The sequence below is a fragment of the Budorcas taxicolor genome, chromosome 19 (genome assembly GCF_023091745.1).
Source record: "Budorcas taxicolor isolate Tak-1 chromosome 19, Takin1.1, whole genome shotgun sequence".
Taxonomy (NCBI): Eukaryota; Metazoa; Chordata; class Mammalia; order Artiodactyla; family Bovidae; genus Budorcas; species Budorcas taxicolor.
The window spans coordinates 21157421-21183203 of record NC_068928.1 but is presented as its reverse complement, the minus strand read 5'-3'; the positions used below and the strand labels follow the sequence as shown (position 1 = coordinate 21183203).

The 25783-nt window shown below is 40.0% G+C and overlaps 2 protein-coding genes across 4 annotated transcripts in view; both read right to left on the bottom strand.

Moving 5' to 3' along the window:
* NSRP1 (nuclear speckle splicing regulatory protein 1) overlaps positions 1-7139 on the bottom strand; it is a 41506-nt gene extending 34367 nt beyond the window's left edge. The window contains exons 1-2 of one of the 3 annotated variants that reach the window (XR_008201041.1): positions 7111-7138; positions 5842-5938 (exon numbers count right to left, since the gene is read on the bottom strand). Coding sequence is in view for 1 of the 3 variants with exons in the window: in XM_052658335.1 (XP_052514295.1) it covers positions 5842-5938; positions 7111-7130 (117 nt within the window). In the remaining 2 variants the exon portion in view is untranslated. Of the gene's footprint in view, positions 1-5841; positions 5939-7110 lie in introns of all 3 variants that reach the window. The other 2 variants (XM_052658335.1, XM_052658336.1) reach the window with 2 other exon arrangements.
* Positions 7140-15571: 8432 nt separating this feature from the next.
* EFCAB5 (EF-hand calcium binding domain 5) overlaps positions 15572-25783 on the bottom strand; it is a 103265-nt gene continuing 93053 nt past the window's right edge. Inside the window, exons 19-22 of the mRNA XM_052657838.1 lie at positions 25382-25635; positions 23719-23996; positions 23240-23336; positions 15572-15762 (exon numbers count right to left, since the gene is read on the bottom strand). Of these exons, the coding sequence (XP_052513798.1) occupies positions 15572-15762; positions 23240-23336; positions 23719-23996; positions 25382-25635 (820 nt within the window). The remainder of the gene's footprint in view (positions 15763-23239; positions 23337-23718; positions 23997-25381; positions 25636-25783) is intronic.

Genomic DNA, 25783 nt, shown 5'->3' with positions numbered 1-25783 from the left:
TTAACTCCTGGAGCTCATACTCTTGCACAGTGTAAAACTTGTATGCAAATAACTTACAATATAAGGTATAAAAAAGTTAAGTGCTCTAAAAATGATAAAGAGTGTCAGAAAAAAGGAAGAGTGTTTTCAGTGGGGAAAATCTTGAAGAAGGCAGCTTTTGCACTGGGTTTGAAAAGATGGCTATCATCTGACATATATGATAGAGACACTTCCAGTGTGAAGAAGAGTAGAGTTGTAAAAAAATACAAACGTGACAGTGTCCTCTGCATGGAAAAACATAGGAGAAAACGCTAATGAGCATTTTGAAGGCAAAGCACAGGGAAGGCTATGTCAAGATAAGAAGTTTAGATTTTAAATACATTTAGGTTCAAAAGCAAGGAAGTAACAGTGATTAGAACTGTTTTAGGCAGATCAGTGGAAACAGTGTCAGACTTTATTTTGGGGGGCTCCAAAATCACTGCAGATGGTGACTGCAGCCATGAAATTAAAAGACGCTTACTCCTTGGAAGGAAAGTTATGACCAACCTAGACAGCATATTCAAAAGCAGATACATTACTTTGCCAACAAAGGTCCGTCTAGTCAAGGCTATGGTTTTTCCAGTGGTCATGTATGGATGTGAGAGTTGGACTGTGAAGAAAGCTGAGCTCCGAAGAATTGATGCTTTTGAACTGTGGTGTTGGAGAAGACTCTTGAGAGTCCCTTGGACTGCAAGGAGATCCAACAGTCCATTCTAAAGGAGATCAGTCCTGGGTGTTCTTTGGAAGGAATGATGCTAAAGCTGAAACTCTCCAGTACTTTGGCCACCTCATGCGAAGAGCTGACTCATTGGAAAAGACTCTGATGCTGGGAGGGATTGGGGGCAGGAGGAGAAGGGGACGACAGAGGATGAGATGGGTGGATGGCATCACTGACTCGAGGGACGTGGGTTTGGGTGAACTCCAGGAGTTGGTGATGGACAGGGAGGCCTAGCGTGCTGCAATTCATGGGGTCGCAAAGAGTTGGACATGACTGAGTGACTGAACTGAACTGAGGCAGATCAATCTATCAACAGTATTTGAAATGAATTTGATGAGAGAGAGGTGATAAGGAAACTAATTATAAAGCTATTAAAATAATTCATGACAGAAGTGATAAAGGTGGTAGCAATGGGACTAGAATAAAGAAGAATTGGAAAAACAGAAAATAAACACATTAGCACCATAGCAAAACTACTCAAATACTTATGACCAGATAACAGCATTTGGATACACTATAAACCTTACTTACAGGGGCTTCCCAGGTGGCTCAGTGGTAAAGAACCTGCCTGCTAATGCCAGAGACATAAGAGACCTGGGTTCGATCCCTGAGTCGGCAAGATCCCCTGGAGAAGGAAAAGCCAACCAGCTCCAGTATTCTTGCCTGGGAAATCCCATGGAGAGGAGCCTGGCGGGCTACAGTTCATGGGGTTGCAAAGAGTCGGATGTGACTGAGCACCTGAGCACACATACATAAACCTTACTTATACAGGGTAAAAACTCTTCATCTCCTCTGCATTTGAACAAAACGATAACTGTCTATTTAGTTCTGCTAATTTAAAAAAAGAGGGACTAGTTCAGTAATAATTTGAAGTGCTAGACTACTACTTTCTCCCATTTTTAAACTAATTCTGGATATCAGCACATATTAAAGCACAGACTTCATTTGGTAGGGCCCCCTCTGCTGGACCACTGAAAGAAAAGTCTGATCTTAAATTTGGGTTCTTAATTGCTTCTGTGGAATTGGTGAAAATAAGAATAGCTGGATTTGCTTTGGAAGCTCATCAGGTGTATCAAATGCTCTCTTCAGGAGGGGAACCATAAAATATCTTTCTCTGTCTTTTCCAAATTAGGAATAACTTTATTGTTGCTTAAACGGATTAATTTTTAAAGAAGAGAGTTTTAGACTCACGGCCATAGAGAACAGATTTGTGGTTGCCAAGAGGGGAGAGGGAGTGGGGGAGAAATGGACAGGGAGTTTGGGACTACCAGATGCAAACTATTATACAGACAATAAATAAACAAGGTCCTACTGTACAGCACAGAAAACTGGATTCAATATCCTATGATAAACCATAATGGAATATGAAAAAGCATGTGTATATAGATATATATGTAAAACTGAATCACTCTGCTGGACAGCAGAAATTCACACATTCTCAATCAACTACACTTCAATAAAATGAATTTTTAAAAAAGAGTTTATATTCAAAGCTTACTTACATTCAAATAATATGTGAGGATAAACTGGAATCATCACATTTTTTTAGATGCATGGCACGGCTTGTGGGATCTTAGTTCCCTGAGCAGGGGTTGAACCTGGGCCCTCAGCAGTGAAACAGAAAAGTCCTAACCAGTGGACCACTGAAGAATTCCCCTAGACTGATTTTCTATAGGTAAAGAAATTATGCTAAGGAACAATTTTATATTCTCTGCTCATTAAGAAGTAAACTGCAGCTCCTTCATCAATAGGCTTCTGACTGGGCTCTACCAAAGAGATACCAAGATAGTATATTGGAGGGTAGAAGAATGGGATACGACTAGTATTTTTCCCTGCTTTTCTCTATAAGACTGAATCTTCCCTGTGGCTTCAACTCCTTTTAGAAAAGTTCAGTTCCCACCAAGTAATCCTAGCCCCTGGCCTCCAGAACCCAACTCCTACTTGAATCTCTCCATTTATCACTTCTTGCTTTTTACTACCGCTAATCTTTGGGTTGGGCTTCCCAGGTGGCTCAGTGGTCAAGAATCCACCTACCAATGCAGGAGACACAGATTTAATCCCTGGGTGGGGAAAGATCCCTTGTAGAAGGAAATGGCAACTCACTCCAAGATCTTGCCTGGGAAATCTCACGGCCAGAGGAGCCTGGCGGGCTACAGTCCAGGGGGATGCAAAAGAGTCAGCCACAGCTTAGCGACTAAACAACAACAAACTCTGCGTTGCTTCACCATCTTTTGTAGCTTCTCAAGTCTTCAATTAGCCATGTAACCAATTCTCTGCATTAAAGTCCCTCTATGTAAAAGGAAGGGGGACAAAAAGAGAAAAATGGCTCTAGGCCTTTCTGTTGACTAAACAGTACCCACTGTCCAGCTACCACCATTAGGCTCATCTCACAATGGAAAAGAAACAGTAACCATATGAGTAAACTTTCTAGATCACTTGTACAAACCCATCCTTCTCAAACTGAAGCAATGCTGCTTTGTATTACATGGGTATGCCAGGATAATTTATGTGAAACCTCAGGATAAACGTGTCATATTTTTCTGTTGTGTCCACAGTGATTTTAAAAATTACTTGTATATTAAATTTTTTTTGACATTATTGACTACGCCAAAGCCTTTTGACTGTGTGGATCACAACAAACTGAGCGAAATTCTTAAAGAGATGTGAATATCAGACCACCTTACCTGCCTCCTGAGAAATCTGCATGCAGGTCAAGAAGCAACAGTTAGAACCAGATATGGAACAATGGACTGCTTCCAAATTGGGAAAGGAGTATGTCAAGGCTGTATATTGTCACACTGCTTATTTAACTTATATGCAGAGTACATCATGAGAAATGCTGGGCTGGATGAAGCACAAGCTGGAATCAAGATTGCCAGGAGAAATATCAATAACCTCAGATAGGCAGATGAAACCACCCTTATGGCAGAAAGTGAAGAACTGAAGAGCCTCTTGATGAAAGTGAAAGAGGAGAACTTTAAAATATTTTTTTTAAAAATGCCTAGACAACATACTAAAAAGGAGAGACATTACTTTACCAACAAAGGTCCCTCTAGTCAAAGCTATGGTTTGTCCAGTAGTCACGTAGGGATGCGACAGTTGGACCATAAAGAAAGCTGAGCACCAAAGAATTGATGCTTTTGAAATGTGGTGTTGGAAAAGACTCTTTAGAGTACCCTGGACTGCAAGGAGATCAAACTAGCCATTGCTAACGGAAATCAGTCCTGAATATTCATTGGAAGCAATAATGCTGAAGCTCCAGTACTTTGGCCACCTGATGTTAAGAACTGACTCACTGGAAAAGACCCTGATGCTGGCAAAGATTGAAAGCAGGAGGAAAAGTGGACGACAGAGGGTGAGATGGTTGGATGGCATCACCTACTCGGTGGACATGAGTTTGAGCGAGCTCTGGGAGTTGGTGATGGACAGGGAAGCATGGCATGCTGCAGTCCATGGGGTCACAAAGAGTCAGACACCACTGAGCTAATGAACTGACTGAACGTACATTAAAACAAACCACAAGGGTACTGTCAATTCAATGGGGAAGAGCCTTCAACAAATGGTGTTGAGACAACTGGATATCCTTCCACATGCAAAGAATGAAATGAAACCCCTATCTCATTTCAAATACAAAATTTAACTCAAAATGAACCACAGCATAAACCTTGACCTTGGATTAAGCAATGGTTTCTTAGGTAATGACACCAAAGCAGTAACAACTGAAGGAAAAAAATATACCAGATTTCCTTAAAATTGAACTTTTGTACTTCAAAGGACATTGTCAAGAAAGTAAAAGGACAATCCACAGAATGGGAGAAAATACTGACAAATTACATCTAATAACTTATTCTTGCCTGGAGAATCCTATGGACAGAGGGGCCTGGCAGGCTACAGTCCATGGGGTCACAAGAGTCGGACATGACTTAGCAACTAAACCACCATCACCACCAAGTGATCTGTACCTAGAACATACAAAGGAATCTTACAACTCATAGCAAAATGACAAATAGCCCAATTAAAAACTAGGCAAAAAAAAAAAACTAGGCAAATTATGCCAACAGACTTTTTTCTAAAGATGATACATAAATGGCCAAAATCATAGGTCATCATCAAAATGCAAATCAAAACCACAATGAAATAGTTGTCTGGGGCAGAATATGGGAAAGTAAATTAACTGGAAAGAGGTATGAAAGAACTTTCAGGGAAGAGTGAAATGTTTTACGTCTTGACTGGTGGCTCAGATGGTAAAGAATCCGCCTGCAATGAAGGAAATCTGGGTTCAACCCCTGAGGCAGGAAGATTCCCTGGAGAAAGGAATGGCAACTCACTTCAGTAATCTTGTCTGGAGAATTCCATGGACAGAGGAGGCTGGTAGGCTACAGTCCATGAGGTTGTAAAGAGTTGGACATGACTGAGCAACTAACACTTTCACTTTGAGGCATATGTATTTGTCGAAAGTCATCAACCTATACACTTAAAATCCATGAATTTCGTATTTTACACACTTAAAATCTATTAATTTCAAATTTGACATTTGGAAGGGTGCACTTATTTTGATATGCTTGTTAAGAACTGTGGGCTTCATTAAAAAACACTGTTTTGGCTGCTAAAACATAGAATTTTCATATTAGATGTCACTGTAGTATTATCAATGCTAACTTTATACACTACCATAACTACACTGTGTAATTACATTTAGCAGATACTGAATAACTACAAAAGTCATCTCACAAGAAACTATTTTTGCTGATAAAAATTTCTAGGAAATTGGTGACATCTCAATAGCTTATTTCCTAGGATCTTTACACTAACAATTTTGTTGTATCAGTATTAGTTGTATGAAATTACTTTTGTCTAACTGCTTAAAAATAGCTGAAGTTCATAGCTGTTGAACGAAAATCTCTTGGATTATCCATGTATCACTTAGCAAAAAAAATAAACCACCAATGGAGTTTTCTTTAAGTATTCCTTTGCTACTTCTGTAAATTATGCTACAGATACACTGTACTAACAAAACATTTGAAGCAAGCAAAGATATCAAATTCACAAGTTCAACTTAAAAACAAAAACAATTCCAACAATGCAGTAGAAAAAGTTTCCCTTACCTCATCATCATCATCATCAGAATCATTCCCAAACACTGAAGGTTTTTGCAAAACAGGGTGCAACTGCTGTGCCTTCTTTGGCAAAATAAGCCCATACCTGCATATTTTTTGTTTTGAAATAGAAATTACACCATTATACCTAAATGTTAAAACAGTAATACATCCACTATCTCTTCCGGATGAAGCTACCAAGTCAAAACATGTCACAGAGCTTATGATCTTCACACAACCCTGGTTCTGATTTTCAACGATCTAAAAGCTTCAAAATGCACTGAAGATTTTTAAACTATTATTCTAGGTTAAAGAAGAGAAGTGAATGAAGAGCTCGGAAGTTTTAGATAGTGAAACGATAGGAAAGTTAAAAAAAAAAAAGTTAGTGGAAAGCTCAGTTGAGGTCCACTAAAAAGAAAAAGACTCTAAATTATCCTTGCGGCCTAACAAGAGTCAAGAAAACATCCCCCCTCCCCTTACTGGGTATATATCATTTTAAATAAGTTGTTAAATAAAGATTAATGTCATCCATTAAAATTTTTTAAAGATTACATTAACTGAGAAACCCAAGTAGCTATGGGGCAAATTACCATTACACTTTATAAAGCTCACGTGCTTTGTCTTGGAGCACCTGAAAGAACCATCCCATCAGACCCAACTCAATTGGTTTCTTCTCACGTTTGGGCCTTTAAGATGCAGATATAACGGGAAGCCGCATCACAACTGAGGATTATACATCTAAGGTAAAGCTTCCAAAAACATGTAACATTTCTCTTTTACGGCAAGGTATACCCCAATTCCCTATGTGCCTACCCTTTTTTTGTGGCTTCTCAGCACAACATTCCTAAACCGAGAAGGGAAGGCGGGAATCAGAACTTGAGCTGCCAAGAAGAACAAGGCCCTCTAAGAAAGCCAGGAAATGTCTCTCTTCTCATTTCCCCTGAAAGCATCCAACCGGGGAGAAACTCAAGCGCGGGGTAGGAAGCAAGACTGAGGGGCCTCAGACCGAGCTTTTGGAAAATAGAAAAGTCTCGCTCTCTGCCCCTCAGCCTAACTTCCTTTATTTCCTCACAAGTTTCTCCCTCAAACTTCGGGCTTCCATCCTGCAAAACGTGTGGGGGGATGGGAATATATGTTCCTCGGGATTTCTCGCTTTCCCCGCCTCTATCCCTGACGACACAGCCCCTTCAATTCCAGAGCACTTCTACTCCTCGGCCAAAGACACAGTCGCCGTGGTATCTCACTCCCCAGTCTGACCCTAACTCCCGGATCACTCACTGCCTGCCCGGAATCGCCATCTTGCTCCCGTCTCCGCTGAACGTGGCCGACGCCGACGTAACGCTGATGCAGACGCTGGCGTCATCACGCGAGTTCTCGCGGGACTTTAGGCGGCCTAGAACTCACCTAGCCGCTGGGTTTGACTTTGGGTTACTTCCTCATTGCTGGGAATGGAGTCTTTAGCCTTGGGAATTGTTTGAAAATCGACGGATTGCCTCGAAATCAGTGGTAAGAAAGGAATAACAAAATTTTAGGCCAAGAGTGTGGTCCCGGGAATTGGCATCCCCCGGCAATTTGTTAGAAACTGAAAATCTTGGCCCTGTTCCGTACCTACGCAATCAGAAACGCTGGGATGGGCCCAGAAATCTGAATTTTAACAAGTCCACCAGATAATCCTGATACTCAAGTTTGAAAACCACTGCCCTAGGCAGTGTTTTTTTTTTTTTAATCCCTGAGGTGTTCAGTGTAAGTATCCCTGGGTGGGAAAGATTCCCTGGAGGAGGAAATGGCAACCCACTCCGGTATTCTTGGCCTGGAAAATTACATGGACAGAGCAGCCTGGTGGGCTACTGTCCAGGGGATCGCAAAGGGTCGGACATGACTAAGCACTCACCCATTCCTGGCTTAGGGTAACTTGACAGAAGATGAAAATCCATACGCTAAATATATTACTATTGGACAGTAGTGATGAATAACAATACTATAGTGCCACTGGCTATAGAAAGTAAAATCATACATGATATTAAAAAAACTTTAGTCACATTTCACGTGTGAACCCACTCTTTCTCGGCCCATGCCAAACTAGTTGTACAGCAGTTGAAGAGATCTTGTAAACTGCCGACAGAAGGACGTTTAAACTTCCAAGTGTAGTTGTGCATTTTGAAGTTTTGTTATTAGATACTTGGGCTTCCCTGGTGGCTCAAATGGTAAAGAATCTGCCTGCAATGCTGGAGACTCAGTTTCAATCTCTGGGTGGGGAATATCCCTTGGAGAAGGGAATGGCTACCCACTCCGGTATTCTTGCTTGGAGAATTCCATGGACAGAGGAGCCTGGCGGGCTACATCCTCGAGGTAGCAGAGTCGAACGTGACTGAGCGACTAACTTTCCCTACTACATATTTAAACATTTAGAGTTGTTGTGTCCTTTTATGTTGACCCCTATACCATTAAGAAATGATCCTCTTTATTTCTTTTTTATCTACTTAATCTAATATTAGTATTTATAACCAGCATTGGTTTTTAGCATAGTATATGTTTTCCCATCCTTTTAACCTATTTTAATCAATTTGTGTCTTTTTATATAATACATAACTTTTAATATAAAGTGGATCTCTTGTTGCTAGCATATTGTTGGGTGTTGCTTTTTATCTAGTATGGCAATTTCTTCCTTTTAAGTTGGTATTTAGAACGTTTTCATTAACGTAAGTATTAGTGTAGTTGCAGTTTGTTTTTTCTTTTTCCTGTCTGTTCTTTGTACCCTCCTCTGCCACCTTCCCCTTGACTTTGGATTAATCAATGAATTTTTACGACCTAGCTTAAGATTTTTTTTTTTTGGCAAGGTTTTGCTTTAAGGTTTCCAGTATACATCTTTATCACAATCTATCTTCAAGTAACAATGTACCACTCAAAAACTTTAAAAAAGTATACTTCCAATTTCCCTCTCTGAAACTTTGTGCTGTATTTTATCATGAGTTTTACTTCTAACAATGTTGTAAATGCACAATAAATTATTATTTTTCTTTAAACAATTACCCTTTAAAAATATTTTTTTAAATAAGAAAAATATATTATTACACACGCTTACCATTTCTTGTGTCTTTGTATCTTTGTGTAGATCTTTGTATCTTTGTGTAGTATAATTATTTTTTTAGAAGATGGTCAAAGGGTACAGAGTTCCAGATAATAAGTATTTGGATGTAATATATAATATGATTAATATAATTGACTTGCTGTATATGAAAGTTGTTAACAGAGTAAATCCTAAGAGTTCTCGTCATAAGGAAAAATAGTTTTTATTTTGTATTTATGAGGTGATGGATGTTCACTAAATTTACTGTTATCTTTTCGTAATGTATATGTCAATATGCTAAACACTATAAACTTACACAGTGCTGTATATTAATTGTACCAATAAAACTGGAAGAAAAAAGTTAAAAGAATCCACACATGTTCTATTAACTGTCAGAACAATGACATCATCACATATCAAGAAGCCTCTGAAAAGTTCTCTTGCACACTGTTCTGAGGATGAGAGTGAAAAAAGGCAAATAATTTCCTAGCATTGTTAGAAATATAGTTTTGACCTGGAAAATCCCAAAAGTGTTTTAGGGACCTGCAGGAGTCCACAAACCACCCTTTAAGATCCACTCTTTTAAATGAATTAATGCTGAAACATACTATTATAGGAATTATATAACTTTGCCTATAGGAATGTGCTGAATGTCTTTTTTTCCCCCTCAAAGTTATTAGGGTAAGGCCAGACAGAAGCCAGATATGAAATCTTGGGGCCCAGTGTAATAAAAGGATATATATATACACACATATATGGACTTCTCTGGTGGTCCAGTGGTTGAGAATCCACCTGTCAGTGTAGGGTACACAGGTTCAACCCCTGGTCTGGGAAGATCCCACATGCCACGGGGCAGCTAAGCAAACGCCACAACTACTGAGCATACACACTGCAATTGCTGAAGCCCCAGGGCCCTAGAGCCTTACTCCACAGCAAGAGAAGCCACTGTGATGAGAAACCCATGCACTGTAACTAAAGAGTAGCCCCCACTCACCATGCAACTAGAGAAAGCCCATGTACAGCAATGAAGACCCAGTGCAGCCAAAAATAAAAATGAAAAAAAAAAAAGAAACATATATTGCTTTCTGCCCCTGATTCCTGGTACAGATCTCCTAACACCCTTGTGATTTCCTGAGTAATAAAAGCACGAAGAGCAACTTCTGTTTTGATATTTGATCTTTGACCCTGGTCCCTGGTTCTCTGGGTGATAGGGTTTTTGTTTCAATGAGGTAGCCCTGGATAGCATCAGATGGGAGCTTATCACCAGAGACCACACCATAATTAGAAGCTTGGAATTTTCTTTCCCATCCTATCCTCAGGGAAGGGGAGAGGGCTTTTAAACCAAATTAATGATTGTTCTTGCCTACATAATGAAGTTTCCATTAAGAAAACCCAATATATGGAATTCTGAGAGCTGCTGGGTTGGTGAAAATAGCCGCCTGCCATGAGGATGGTGCACCCCAACTTGAGGACAGAAATACCCTTCCTGACCTCACCTATATATCTCCATCTGGTTGTTTACATGTATACTTTATATCATATCCTTTGTATAATAAATGTGTTAACATGAAAAGAAAAATAATAACTTACATGGCTACATCCTAAATAAGCATACATGATCATGATAATGCAAACACTGAATAAGCAGCTATTCTGATTAAATTACAAGGTAGTTGGGAAGAATGAAGGAGTAGGAAGTGTGTATGTGGGGGGATGCACACGCTGAGAAAGGAGCTAAATCTGTATTGCATTCTGGGAGGTTAATAAATACTGTCTAATTCAGAGAAAAAAAAAAAAAACATGCCACATGGCATGTTATATCGCAACATGGAGGTGCATGTCAAAACTACAGCCAAAACAGGTTGGCAAACTTTTTGTGCAAAAGGTCAAATAGTAAATCTTTAGATTTTATGGCTCAGAGGTCTCTGGCAGCTATTCAGCTCTGCCCAGGGGTATGAGAGAAGTCACAATTTGGGCATGACTTTTCCAATAAAACTGTATCATGACAGGAAACTGGCTAGATTTAGCTTGTACTGTTTATTAACTCTTGAGCTAAAAGAATTGAAAATAGTTGACTCAGAAGCAAGGAAAATAGGGGTAAGGTGGAGCTGGGAAATGCTCTGGTTTTGACAGACCTTGTATGACAGAGGATTCTTTAAACTATGAGCATGTGTTACTTTGCTTAAAATAAAAAGAGTCAGTAAAGGGTAAATAATACAGCCTCCCCCCTCCCCCCGCCTGGGCTATCTGCTTCTTAAAGAGAATGAGTGGAGAATTAGTTACACAAAATTATAGGCTCAATACCCTATATAATTCAAACTTCTAAATTGGAATGCTGGATTCTGTATTCTCCTATTGCCTACAGGCTGTTGTAATGAAGCAGTTGTGAGATTTTCCCAAAGCTAGAGGGCTGATTTCTCAGTGTTGGCAGACAGTTTGAGTTCTTCAATTACTTGGCCTGGTTTGCAGCAAGGCTGGTAGTTGCTACAGTGGATCTGAGACTTGAAGAAGTCTTCTAATGTTTTGAACCTGTATTTGGGATCTTTAATGGGAGAAGTTGTAATGACAGAAGCAGAGTAAGCCAGTAAAAGGCAGCATCATCACTCCCATACTTCTGTTACACAACAGAGAATTCTGTCTTAGACTTGCAGAGATAAGATTTCAAGCACATAACAGTCAACTAGACTTGGATGCGAGACCACTGTAGGACCCTCAGCACCCAAACTTAAGGATCTTGATTTAACTTTTTGACACTGCTGCTGCTAAGCTGCTTCAGTCGTGTCCGACTCTGTGCAACCCCATAGACGGCTCCCCCTGCCCCTGGGATTCTCCAGGCAAGAACACTGGAGTGGGTTGCCATTTCCTTCTCCAATGCATGAAAGTGAAAAGTGAAAGTAAAGTCGCTCAGTCGTGTCCGACTTTTAGCGACCCCATGGACTGCAGCCTACCAGGCTCCTCCGTCCATGGGATTTTCCAGGCAAGAGTACTGGAGTGGGGTGCCATTGACAATAGTATTACTTATCCCTACTCTTTCATTCTCTGCATCCTTTTGTACCCACTCTTCCCTAACTGACTACAGTTGACTCTAGAACAACAGGTTTGAACTTCTTGGCTCTACTCACATATGGATTTTTTTTTTCAATAAATACATGCTAGATAACTACAGATCCATGGTTAGTTGAATCCCCAGAGGCAGAAGGCTGACCAAAGTTGTACGTGCATTTTTGACTGTACATTGGGTGGTTCACCCCTAACTCCTGTGTTGCTCAAGTGTCAACCTACATGTTTGGCTAACTTGTGGTGTCTGGATGGCAGCATGCTTCAATTTGTTTAAGGCCTATCGTGACATTTTTGACTTCTCTAAAAAATACCCTTCTAGACGCTACTCTATTGCTATTTCCCAGTTTGGTTTGTCAATGGTTTGGGTGCTTTTTATATTAGACTATTTCACAAATTGGTCTCCCTTTGGCAAGTGGTCAACCCCAATTCAAACAGCTGTGGCTACAGAATCAGGGTCATATGGAACGAAACTTGGCCACCTCGAGTGTTTCACCAGTTATGATTTGTGGGCAGGACAGTTTAAGCTCAGGCAGTAGACTGAGCAAAGGTAAAATAGGGCAATGACTAGGAGATGGAGCACCCACCAAGGGGAATTACAGTACCTACAGGAGAGAGAAATAGGCAATATTTAATTAATTGAGCTTGTCTGTTGAGGTCTTTATAATAAGATCATGTGGGGGAGAGCAGGAACACAGAGTTAAGGATGACGTAGGGTGGGGTTAGGGCTTCCCAGGTGCCGCTAGTGGTAAAGAACCTGCCTGCCTAATGCAGGAGACATAACAGACATGGGTTCGATCCCTGGGTCAGGAAGGTCTAGAGGCGGGCAATGCACTCCAGTATTCTTGCCTGGAGAATTCCATGGACAGAGGAGCCCGGAAGGCTGTGGTTCATAGGGTAACACGATTAAAGCGACTTAGCACGCACGCAGGGTGGGGTTAGGTGGAGTGGCATTGCATAAAAACCTTACAGAAGAGGAATGAAAAGTCCCTAAATTACCTGCAAAGGGTCTTCTGAGTCAGTAATTGAGAATGTCTGTAGAAGTTAAGGGCTACTGGTTGCTTGATCACATTTAGATTAGGAAGGAATGGGAAGTCAGTCTCAAGAGACCACATATAATTCTTTTTATATAAAATATCCAGAATAGACAAACCCATAGAAAAAACAAGGTTTGTAGTTTCCTAAGACTGGAGTGAGAAAAATGGGGAGTATTGCTAAAGGTATGGAGTTTTTTATGGGGGTGATGAAAATCTGAAATTGTTGTGAATAGTTCCACACTTATGTGAATATACTGAAAACCATTTAGTTATACACTTTAAGTATGTGAATTGTATAGTATATGTGTTATATTTCAATAAAGCTGTTAAAAGAGCCAATAGGAGCTTCCAGTTGAATTCCAATATCATTGTCTTGAAACATTTATTTTGTTCCTGGACCATGAAAAGCTGTAATTATTAATATAAAAGAAAGTGATATGGAAGGTCTTCAGTATGCAGTGTCATTGTTACCTATAAGCTGTAGAGAAATCTAAAAAAATAACCAGTTAATCACGTCTGAGCTTCTGAAGTATATGTAAATACAAGTAAATTAATAAATCTATTGAGTCAAATAAATAGATTTAACCATAAATCAATATCTAAATTTTAGTCAAGTACAAATAACGTCCTCTTCACTAAAAAAATAAGTATCTGGTGTCAAGGGATAGGATTTTACTTGAATGATAGTTAAATAAATTTAAGCAATCCACCTTGTTGGTTGCTTAATGTTAAAGTAGTTTCCAGGAACTTGCCTGGTGGTCCAGTGGCTAAGACTCAACACTCCCAGTACAGGGGGCCCAGGTTCAATCCTTGGTCAGGGAACTAGATCTCATGTGCTACAAGTAAAAGTTCACGTCGCAACTCAAGATCCCACATGCCAAAACTAAGGCCTGGGGCAAGCAAACAAATAAATAGATTAAAAATAAATAAAGTCATTCCCAAAAGAATGATAGCACAATTGTTAGCCTAGTGAAGTTTGGAAAGTGTTGATGAAATATCTAGTGTACTGCCAAGAGCAATAAAACAGAAATCGACACGTGAAGTTGCTCAGTCCTATGCAACTCTTTTTGATTCCATGGGCTGTAGCCTACCAGACTCCTCTGTCCATGGCATTTTCCAGGCAAGAGTACTGGAGTGGGTTGCCATTTCCTTCTCCAGGGGATCTGCCCGACCCAGGGATCGAACCCAGCTCTCCTGCATTGAGGGCAAATGCTTCACCCTCTGAGCCACCAGGGAAGCCCAACAGGACACGTGGGTGCGTGCCCCTTACTCATTGTAACCTAGCTAACTCACTCTTTGAGCTTATTTCCTCCTTTATGAAATGGGGATAATCATATTGAGTCTGCCAACCCTGCAGGTTGGGGAGGATCAGATGAGCTAGGATGTGAAAATACTTCAAGTTAAAATGTCATGCAGATGTGTGATATTTGTTATCATTAAGCTGCATGCCATTTAGTTATTAACCTAATACCCATCACGATGGATCAACAGGTCACAGTCTGCAAAAATTTTCCCTCCTTGCTGCCTAAAATGCTGTTTGTATTCACAGTGGACCCCTTAAAAGCTTGTTCTGAAGCCATCAGAGTGTGTGGCTATCAGTTTAATATCTTCAAGAACATTATTCCTAGAAATGTTGCAGCAAATGCCCTGAAAAGCTCACTTCCAAATATGAAACAGGCTTACAGGTTAAAACTGGGCATGGGACCAGCCAAGAGATGAGGGCTGGTAAATAACACTGCCATCTTATCACCGAAGGTTAAAAAGGGACCTCCAGTCTCAAATTATAAGATGGTTGGAACGCATTACATTTTGTCAACCAAATAAAGAAAATGAAGTTTAATTTCCCAAAATTTTATTAAAAATGGACTCTGTCATCTGATATCTTACTGCAAAGATGAAATCTCACAACAGGGCAGTAAAGTTTGCTGTAATAACAGATTTAAATAAATATAAATTCTGCAGTTCTTGAACTCATGAAGATTTTGTTATGAAAAAAAAGTTTTTTTTTCCCATGAGTCATGGGCAAACATTTCCCCATAATTTCTATTTATTGAAATAACTTTTAAAGTTGTTAGGGTAAGTGGGGGTGAGGGAGTGGAGATGGGAGCAGAGAGGACGTGGTGCTCATAAAAGCCTTTGAAAAATTAGAAAAACAATTCCCAGTCCATTTCTTAAAATCTTTATTATATTTTTTTGATGTAAAAACTGTGCTCTTTTGATGTAAAAACTGCCATTTCCCCCCTAAATACTTGTCTGTTCTTTACTTTGTACCTGAAAAGAATTACAATAAGTCACTCAACCAACCACAATAGGCCCACAGCAGATAAAATGCTAAAACTAAAAAGAAACTTTAAAATATATTCTATAACATACATTTGGTTATGGCTACCTTAACTGGAAATTTTCTTAGATCAAATTTCTCCCTCGGAGGCACTTTTGGTTTTAGAAAGTGCTGAGGTAAAGGTCTAGGAGAAAAATATGTCTACGTGGCACTCCTTTCCAATTGAAAATATTTTTATAGTTAACAAGCAAAACTGAACATGACAAAAATACCCTAAATACAGTAGCAATTCCATTATCATTTCCCTGGCAAGCTTCCCCCTGGCATTTTTGCATACACATAGGAGTCAGTCTTTGATGGCAATGGGGGTGAAATAGCACTACTTATTTTTTTGTTTAGCTTTATGAGAGCTAAGCAGATGTGTGCCCAGTGGTATAAGCATTCGATGGCAGAATTACCAAATTTCCATACTTCAATTCGAGAATGATCTGTACCAAAAAAAAAAAGTGTTAGTTTTGTACTTTTATTACTAAAATATATTTTAATACTAAGATATAAGAAAAATTATGACAAAAGTTCATTAGATATATTTTGAGTCAAAACCATAGCAGAATCTTGTTTATGTAATTATAGGAAAATGGATAAATTAATTTTGGTATATTCATTATAATGGATCTCAACCCAGGGCTCAAACCTGGGTCTCCTGCATTCCAAGTGAGTTCTTTACCATCTGAGCCACCAGGAAAGCTCTATAATGGAACCCTATGCAGCATTTAACATATTCAATATGACCAAATTTAAGACCTGTTTAATGACTTATCCTGGAGAATGTTTTATGTGCTCTTTAGTAGAATGTGAATTCTGCTGCATTTGGTTAGAATATTTAGTATATGTCTGCTAAGTAAATTTAGTCTAATATTTTATTTAAGGCTGATGTTTCCCTATTGATTATCTGGATGATCTATCTATTGATGAAAATAGGGTATTAAATTTTTCTACTATTATCATGCTGCTATATATTTTTTAGGTCTGTTAATATTTGCTTTATGTATTTAGATGCTCCTAAATGGGTCCATGGGGTCGCTAAGAGTCGGACATGACTGAGTGACTTCACTTTCACTTTTCACTTTCATGCCTTGGAGAAGGAAATGGCAACCCACTCCAGTGTTCTTGCCTGGAGAATCCCAGGGGCAGGGGGAGCCTGGTGGGCTGCCCTCTATGGAGTCGCAGAGAGTCAGACACGACTGAAGCGACTTAGCAGCAGCAGCAGCAGCATGCAGCATGTAACAAAGAACTGAAGCTGAGCTACATATGTCATTGTGGATATTTCAAAAACATATTGTTGAGGGAACTTCCCTGGTGGTCCAGTGGCTAAGACTCCTAGCTCCCAATGCCAGGGGCTTGAATTCCATCCCTGGTCAAGGAACTAGATCCCACATGCCACAACTAAGACTCAGCAGTAACTCTGTTTTTAAAAACATACTGTTGAGAACAAAAAGTAAGCTGTATAATAATATGTTCTTTTGGATACAGTTAAAAACAATTTTAAAACCTGCAAAATAATAGTATATTGTTTATGGATTCATGGGCATGTAGTAAAAGTAGAAATGCATGAAACTACCAAATTCATAATAGTATTAGCTCTAGGGAGGAGAAGGAGAGAATGAGATATGGGAGGAACATAGAAATTCTCAACTGTTCCTGTAATGTTTTCTTTCTTTAAAAAAAGTCTGGCTCAGAAACATATTAAGACTATGGCTCTGTAATGACTACACAGGTATTAGTCTCTAACCTCTATGTTTGAAATATTTCCTAATTAAAAATTATTTTTAAAGCTATAATCACTGCACACCAAAATATTTCATTTGTTAAACTGCAAACTATTTTTAAAAAATTACTTTTGGAACGTCCCTAGTGGTACAGTGGAGAAGTCCACCTACCATGCAGGGGACATGGCTTCCATCCCTGGTCCAGGGAGATCCCATGTGCCATGGAGCAACTAAAGTCCAGGAGCTACAACTACTGCAGCCTATGTGCTCCACAACAAAAGAAATCACTGCGGTGAGAGGTCTGTGCACCTCAACAAAGAGTATTCCCCACTCACCACAAGTAGAGAATGCCCAGGCACAGCAAGGAAGACCAGGACAACAAAGGATAAATAAAATTTTTTTAAATTACTTTTTCTCAGGAGTCAGTCAGTCAATGACTATTCAAATAGAATGGTCCAATGGAAAGAAAACATACTTAAAGTGAAACAGGTCTGGGTTCTAATCTTGGCTCTACTCCAACTAGTTTTGTGACCTGGAAAAGTCACTTAATTGCCTTGAGCCTGTTTCTTCTTCCACAAAACAGATACCTCAGAATTGTTATGGGGATTAAAGAGGAAAGACATGCAAAAACCTGTCAAAGAGTAGTTGCTCAAAAAAATATCTTCATTCTTTCAGGTCCCTTCTACCCTCAGGTCAATGTTTAACTTTTTTGTTACTTCTAGTGGCTAATACAGTTCCTAACCCAATAAATGTTTATTGATTTGACTTGAATCAAACCATTACATGATATTTATAGTCAAATAAGAAGGCTTCCCAGGTGATGTAGTGGTAAAGAATCCACCTGCCAGTTTTGGAGATGCAAGAGACATGGGTTCGATCCCTGGATAGGGAAGATCCTCTGGAGTAGGAAATGGTAACCCCTCCAGTATTCTTGTGTGGAAAATTCCATGGACAGAGGAGCCTGGTGTGCTACAGTCCATGGGGTCGCAAAGGGTCAGACACGACTGAGCACACATGTATACACATAATTGATTAAGAGATTTTAAATATTGTCTTCTATCCAATAGCTCATTAATAACAATGACAATTATGTCACTCGTGGTTGTCCATTAGGATGACAAAACAGAATATATTTCCTTGTCTTCTATCAACATGAAGAAGACAAGTTTCCCTGAATTAGGTTAAGATTTTCTATGGTTCTCAAGGTATCACTACCACAAAAGGTACAATGTGGAACAGGAAAGGCACATAAAATATGGAAAACATACTCAAATCTCAATTTTTATTTGACGCTCACTGTGTAAAACGTGAGTACAATTTTCTAAAGTTTTCTCTTTTAACACACAGAATCACTGTCTTTTTTCTCAGTTGTAAGTGTTTAATAAATGTTGATTGAAACAACATTAAATTGTGGTATAATTAAGTTAGGCTTTTCAAATATTGAAGTCTTTTCAGATTATAGCTCAGTAACAGTGACAATTATGAATAAAAATGAAAGCAGATGTCAGACAGGAGAGCACCTAAAAAATACCTGATTCATATCATATGAGTAACACTAGACCAATTAACACACATACGTAAAATATTGAGATGCATTGGTCATACTTGATCCCTTTTTGTATTAATTAACTTCCTGGAAGCTTTAAAAGTTAATGCTATAGGCTGAAAAAATTACTTTATCATTATGTTCCAGTGTTACAAATCTGAATTAAGTACACCCTAGAACACTTCTAAAACCAGTCCTGACTAATTTTCTGAGATATAACAGCTCTGCTGCTCCTCACAGCCTTTATTCTGCCTTTTCCAAATCCCCATTAAGAGCTCTGTTGCACTGACGCCTGCCAGTGTTCTTATCTGACATCCAAATGAACAGACCTCTATCTGCAGCCATTATTAAGCTAGTAGGCCATCTCCATGGTGATTTAAGGACGTGAGGATGGGGGGCGAAGTCGCTCCATTTCACAAGCCCCTGTTGCTTAATTCCTGTCTTCTTGTTACCAGGGACAGAAGCTCCGAACCTGTCTGGGCGAAGGTTCCTGTTTCCCTGCCCTGTTCCACTGAGAGATTTATGGCTTAACAGCTGGCTCTAATGATTCCTCTATTGAAGGAAGCCTCCATCGGTCCGCGGGTTTCCCATTAACAACGGTTGAGTGTTACTGCCCTCTTGTGGTGGATAAATGCCAGCTCTTCGCATTTCGGCAGAGAGCCAGTGTGCACAGAGTAATTCTTCCTTGGTAAAGGTTATAGTAAATTATTTGCATATATCTGAGTTAAAAAAAATTGCTGGCTCAACCTTTGAATCTGTTTATGAACCGATTAATTAAAAAACATTTTATGTTTTTTTTTGTAGATTCTAGCTTAATCAAACTTTTAATTATATAGGAAATCATTCTGCTGAAAACATTGGGTCATTTTAAGATATTTCTAATTAAAATTCCATTTTATGAATCTCTGCTTTAACATTAGATTAAGTTAAAAGCTTTGGGAATGATAGACAATTAGAAAGATGTGCGAAGCAAAAAAGAATGAAGTTCTTAAGCTTCAAGTTCAAAGTTAATGTGTAGCTGCTCCTTTCAACTAACAACTAACCCAAGATCAGTGAGCAGTATTTCTTTTTTTTTTTAATTTTCATTTATTTTCTTGCTTTTTGGCGGTGCTGGGTCTTTGCTGCTGCTTGGTCTTTCTCTAGTCACAGGGAGCTGAGGCTGCTCTCTAGTTGGGCACCCAGGCTTCTCACTGCAGTGGCTTCTCTTGTTGCAGAGCACAGTCTCAATAGCTGTGGTGCATGGGCTTAGCTACTCCCTGGCATGTGTAATTTTCCCAGATCAGGGATTGAACCCATGTCTTCTACACTGGCAGGCGGACTCTATACCACTGAGCCACCAGGGAAGCTCTAAGCAGTATTTATTGAATGCTCTTCTCTTCATCATTAGTTCTCTTAATTTTGGTTCTTTTGTTTCTACTGTTTCACATACCCTCTACCACCTCTTAACATTACTGCCACATACGATGAGCTGAAGGTCCATGCAACATCGTACTTAAAAGGGTATATGTGTGTCAGTTTCAATCAGTTTTTGTGTAGGTAGAGAATTCTTATTTTCCGTGACAGTCAGGAACTTAATATGTCAGTAATTTACTGTGGTCCTGAAGGTACTTCAGAGTGCTGCTTCCAGTTTGTTAGGCAAGAGTTCGTGTTAAATGAGGAGGTAAAACCAAAATTTTTCCTGAGTTATCAAACCTTGGGTGGAAGTTTGTTCCAGGCCAAACTGAGTTCTTGCAAACATATTAGTCTTATTCCAGTTGAAGCATAATTTCTATACAGTATCACATTGTACTGACTTTTTTTCATGATGTAGTTATAAATTAAATTATGGATGAACTGAATTAAAAATGCAATTTATCTTTACAAAAATTCATACTTCTGTGCAGTGGCTTCCAAACTCTTTGACTATGTACCTCTAGAAAGTGAAACAAAGAAGATGGAAAATAGGAGAGAAACTATAGGGATTTTGGAGGCTGAATCTAGGATTTCCCGTGTCTGAATAATAGGAGTTCCAAAGAAGGAACACAGAAAAGGGAGGGCAGGGCCTCCTCTAACCCCTAGGTCATTTTTGTGTGAATGGATGAATGCACACAGCTTGGTGAACAGAAAAAAGTGTGTGAAGAATGAGATGCCCCTCTTCCAAGCAGACATAACTGTAAGCTGAAGCACACAGTTTCATGAATGGAACCCTAGTTAGATCTCAGCTCCCCACCCCCTCAGCAGGGTACATTTGTGCAGTACACAAACTGCACAGCCATGTGCAGCAACCTTAATGTCAGGGAGGAAATCATTAGGATGTAAGGACCTGCGTTTCACAATTGAAAAGGCCCAGGGAGTGTTCAGATCAATGGACGAAAATAGACCTGCATGGATAAGAAAGTGTGGCATATATACACAATGGAATATTACTGAGCTATAATAACTCATTTGAGTCAGTTCTAATGAGGTGGATGAAACTGGAGCCTATTACACAGAGTGAATAAGTCAGAAAGAGAAACACCAATACAGTGTATTAACGTATATATATGGAATTTGGAAAGACAGTAACGACGATCCTGTATGCCAGGCAGTAAAAGAAACACAGATGTAAAGAACAGGCTTTTGGACTATGTAGGAGAAAGCGAGGGTGGGATGACTTGAGAGGAGCATTGAAACGTGTGTATTACCATATGTAAAGTAGATGACCAGTGCAAGCTGATGCATGAAGCAGGGCATTCAAAGCCAGTGCTCTGGAACAACCCAGAGGGATGGGATGGGGAGGCAGGTGGGAGGAGGGTTCAGGATGGGGAGACACATGCGCACCCATGGGTGATTCATGTCGGTGCACGGCAAAAGCCACCACAATACTGTAAAGAAAGTATCCTCCAATTAAAACAAATATAATAATTTTTAAAAAGATATATCATTTTGAAGTTTCACAGTCGTGGGGATAAAGCAGTGATTCTATAGCTTCTGGAGAGAAACAAAACAAGTCACATGCGCAGAATCAAAAAGGCTTCAGACTTCAACAGCAAGCCTGGAAATTTCCAAATTTCTACTGACAATGGGGCCATTTCCTCAAGAAGTTAGCCAGAGTTCCCATCTGTGAAAGTGTTAGCTGCTCAGTCATGCCCAGCTCTTTGCAACCCCAGGGACTACACACGGCTCCTCTGTCCATGGAATTCTTAAGGCAAGAATACTGGAGTGGGCTGCCACTCCCTTCTCCTGGGGAACATCCTGATCCAGGGATCGAACCCAGGTGCCCTGAATTGCAGGCAGATTCTTTACCGTCTGAGCCATCAAGGAAGGCCCCTGTTTTCCTTAAACGACCCCTTAAAAGCAGCGAGAACTGTAACACCTGGGAATGCAGAGGTGCCTGTGAATCAGCCACCAGCCATTCCAGACAGGAATTCTAGTCTTCACTCACACCAATCTTGGTCCACATTAACTCATGTTAACTGCTATGTGAACCTCGTGTGTAGCATTCCCAGACTTCTGGGAGTACCTCTCCTTCCTAAGCCAGAACATCTCTCTCTCATCCACCCACTGCTTCCTGCTTCCACTGTGCTACATGCTGCCGCTGCCACAGACCACCTGAGGAGTGTGGGCTGTCTTCCTCTGGGTGGCCTTTTCCTATCTCTTGTCCTAGGAATCTGGTTCCAAGCCTCTCTGTCTACTATATGTGTTCCAGAAGTCCAGAAACCCTTTGTCTGGAGGGTCCAAAGAGAATGGGGGAGAGGGAGACAAGGCTTAGTGAGAGATTTTTACAGAGCCATTTCCCCAATCAGTGATCAGTTTTAAATCTTTTTTTTTTTTTTTTTTAAAGAAAGAATAAGTTCATCGTTTACTGTTCCATTCACGTAAACAGCCTCAGGTCTCTGGTGGGATAACACACCCACACGGAGGAATGTGTGCTTGTGCATGTATATTTACAGCATGTGAGATCTTCGTTCCCTGACCACTGATGGAACCCATGCCCCCTGCATTGAGAGAGCAGAGTCTTAACCACCTGCTGATGCTCCTCCTTCCAAAAAGTCTACATTACTAGTCTGTAAAGACTCATGCTCTATTGTTTTATTTGGTTCTTCATGGAAACTAAAGATCATAGTTGCCTTTTCGCTTAACAAACTCGGCTTCTAGCCTTACTGCAGCCCCCATTTGCTTTTGTTTTTGTTTTTAAAAGAATTTTGAATATGGAGTCAGTAAGTGGGAGATAGAGGTGCTTCTGAATTCTCATGTGCGTGGCCACTATGGGGATTGCAATCGATTATAGACAATGCCCTTCCTTTTAGAAGACTATAATCAGAACTATTTTCCTCTAAAAATTGAATTGTGGGGGCTTTGGGGCTTCCAGGTGGCTCAGTGGTAAAGAATCTGCATGCCAATGCAGGAGATGTGGGTTTGAGCCCTGAGTTGGAAAGATCCCCTGGAGTAGGAAATGGCAATCCACTCCAGTATTCTTGCCTGGAAAATTCCATGGACAGAGGAACCTGGTGGGCTACAGGCCATGGGGTTCCAAATAACCTGACACGACTGAGCACACATGCACTGCACCCTGAGCCACTTTATTCTATTAAAATTCTATTCTGTTCTATTCTAATAAACATCTCTGGATTGCAACTGTATTTTGTTGCTGTTGGTATAGATTTAGACTATAATTAAGTGGAAATTTACCTTCAAAGTATTCAACAATGAGCTTTAAATTAACTTTCAGTTCCATAGCAGTTGGATCAAAGTCACAAATATTTTCGACTAACTGTTGGTTTACGTACTGTAAACAAAGAACAAAAATCATGGAATTATCAAGTGGAAGGAGAGTGCCTGATTCCTAAGTTTACACAATTCCGTTTATGCACACTTTGAAACAGGCAAAATCAACCTATGGTGTTAGACATCAGGATTCTGGTTACCCTCGGGGTGTGAGAGAGTGTGTATGTGTATGAGGCTGGTGATGGGGGAGGGTAAAAAGGAAGGCTTTGGGGATGCCACACATGTTCTGTTTCTTGTTCTAGGTGCCTCATTGTGTAAAAATTCTTGCCTTTGTGTATCAAGGATTTGTGCATCAAGGATTTGTGCAATTAAGATTTGTATATCTAAACTCATGTAGGTTATTCTTCAATAAAGAGTTTTTTTTTTTTTTTAATGAAACTCACCAGTTTACAGTGATCCCAACTTTCTAAGTCACTTGATTTCAACTCTGGATGAAAGAACACGATAATCCCTTTCAGGATGTCTTGTACTAATTTTATGTTGGCTTTCACATCCGGGGACTCGCTGTCTGCTTTGCCCACTGCCAGGGAGTCATAATCGTACAGCAACAGTGACACAAAGTCCGAGGATGTAAGTAGCCCGAGGCACTCCTGTAGCTCCTGTAGCATGACTCTGAAGAAGAGAACGCCGGCCCGCTGGACTTCTCCCACACTTTCAATCTCTAAAATCACAGAAAGACATCCCACACGGCTGCTCAGAACATGTATTACTTTTTCACGGGATTCTGAACGTAATATAGCAAACCTTTGTTTTCTTTTTAGGGAAAAAAGACTATATCCTACAGCGTTAAACAATCTTAGTTTCTCTAGTCAAGAGATCAAAAGGCAAAAATGGAATCACGCCTGTGGGGTTTACAGGCAGAGGCTTTGAGAAAAGGTGAAACCTTTATTTGGAGCTGGACCTTGGTTTGAAACCCACTTTCACCCTTATTAGTTCAGTTGTCTCTCTGAGGCCCCTTTTCATTTTCTATGAGAAGAGTTGATCCCTAATTTCCCGTTGAGCTGTGGAAATTAACAGGAGATGGTATATGGAAAAGTGCTTAGTCCCAGGTCTTACACATAGTGGATGCTCAAAAGATATGAATTTTCCTTTATTTTTCCCTTTTATCCCACACTGTGTAATGGCTAGAAGTGTTTCAGCTTTATCCAACAGTGTTACTCTACTAATCCTATTTATTCCAATCTTGGTAGTGAAAGGTTTCCATGCTTTCTTCTTCCCTCCCTTCTGCCTACACTGATTTTGTGGTAAGAGTAGCCTGGTGGAGGTGGAATTGCAAGGACTGGGGGCTGTTCTTGGCTCTGCAGTAGCTTGCTCTTGGACCTTTACTTTGACAGGCCTTAGCTCCTCTCTCTGTAAAATGAGATGTTCCTGTGAGTTAATGCTGTGAGGGCTTCCCAAGTGGCCCAGTGCTAAAGAATCCACTTGCCCTTCAAGAGCCACAGGTTTGATCCCTGGGTCAGGAATATCTCCTGGAGGAGGAAATGCCAACCCACTTCAGTGTTCTTGCCAGCATAATCCCATGGACAGAGCAGGTTGGGATCACAAAAGAGTCAGACACAACCGAGCACGCAAGCACATTGTGGTGGAAAGAGCACCCAAGCTGGGGTGCAAATCCAGCCTTTACCACTTGTTAACTGGGTGATTTGGTACAAGTGGTTTTGCTTCTCTGAACTCTATTTCCCTTGTCTGTAAAATGAAATAATCACCATTCACCTCCTAGAGTCATGGTAAGGACTAATTGAAATACCATATTTAAAGTGCTTGACACATGATGTGGCATTTAATAAATGCTATTTCTATATTGCCATTATGAGTCCTTCAGCTCTAAAACCATGACTCTAGGCAAGAAAATGTGATTCCTTACCCTTTGCTCTAATGTATAGGCCAGACTAATCAGTCCAAAACTGCATGAAGGAAATCCTTCCATGTGGAAAGATCTTTATTTTGCAACAATTCATTTTAGAAAATGCATCCTTCGTTGTATTGTCTGATTTCCCCTAAACTTATTAAATCTATGAATTCAGACAGGTGCCGCATTCACAATACCTAGGATACAGTTTTTCTTTATTTCTCCAGATAATTCACCCAGTATTTCACTGCAGGCAAGCTGGATCACCTTCAGCATTTTCTGTAGATCTTTAAACTCTCGATACAACAACATCTTACTCTTGCCAATGTTAACATCGAGAACTCCCAAAGCTTCTCCTGTTCTCTCACGAAGTGGAACTACGATGTGGTTTTCTCCACACACAGAGGCCAAAACAACTTCTGAACTGTCTGTGCACTTGAAGAGGAAATCTCTGAAACCAAAACCAAATAAACGTAAGGAGGGTATAAAATAAAAGCCTGTTCACAACATTCCACCCAAACACACTAGAACACCTCTTGTGCCTACTATACTCGAGTCACACCAGCCCTTGTTGCTATTTCATCTGCCTGACACATTCC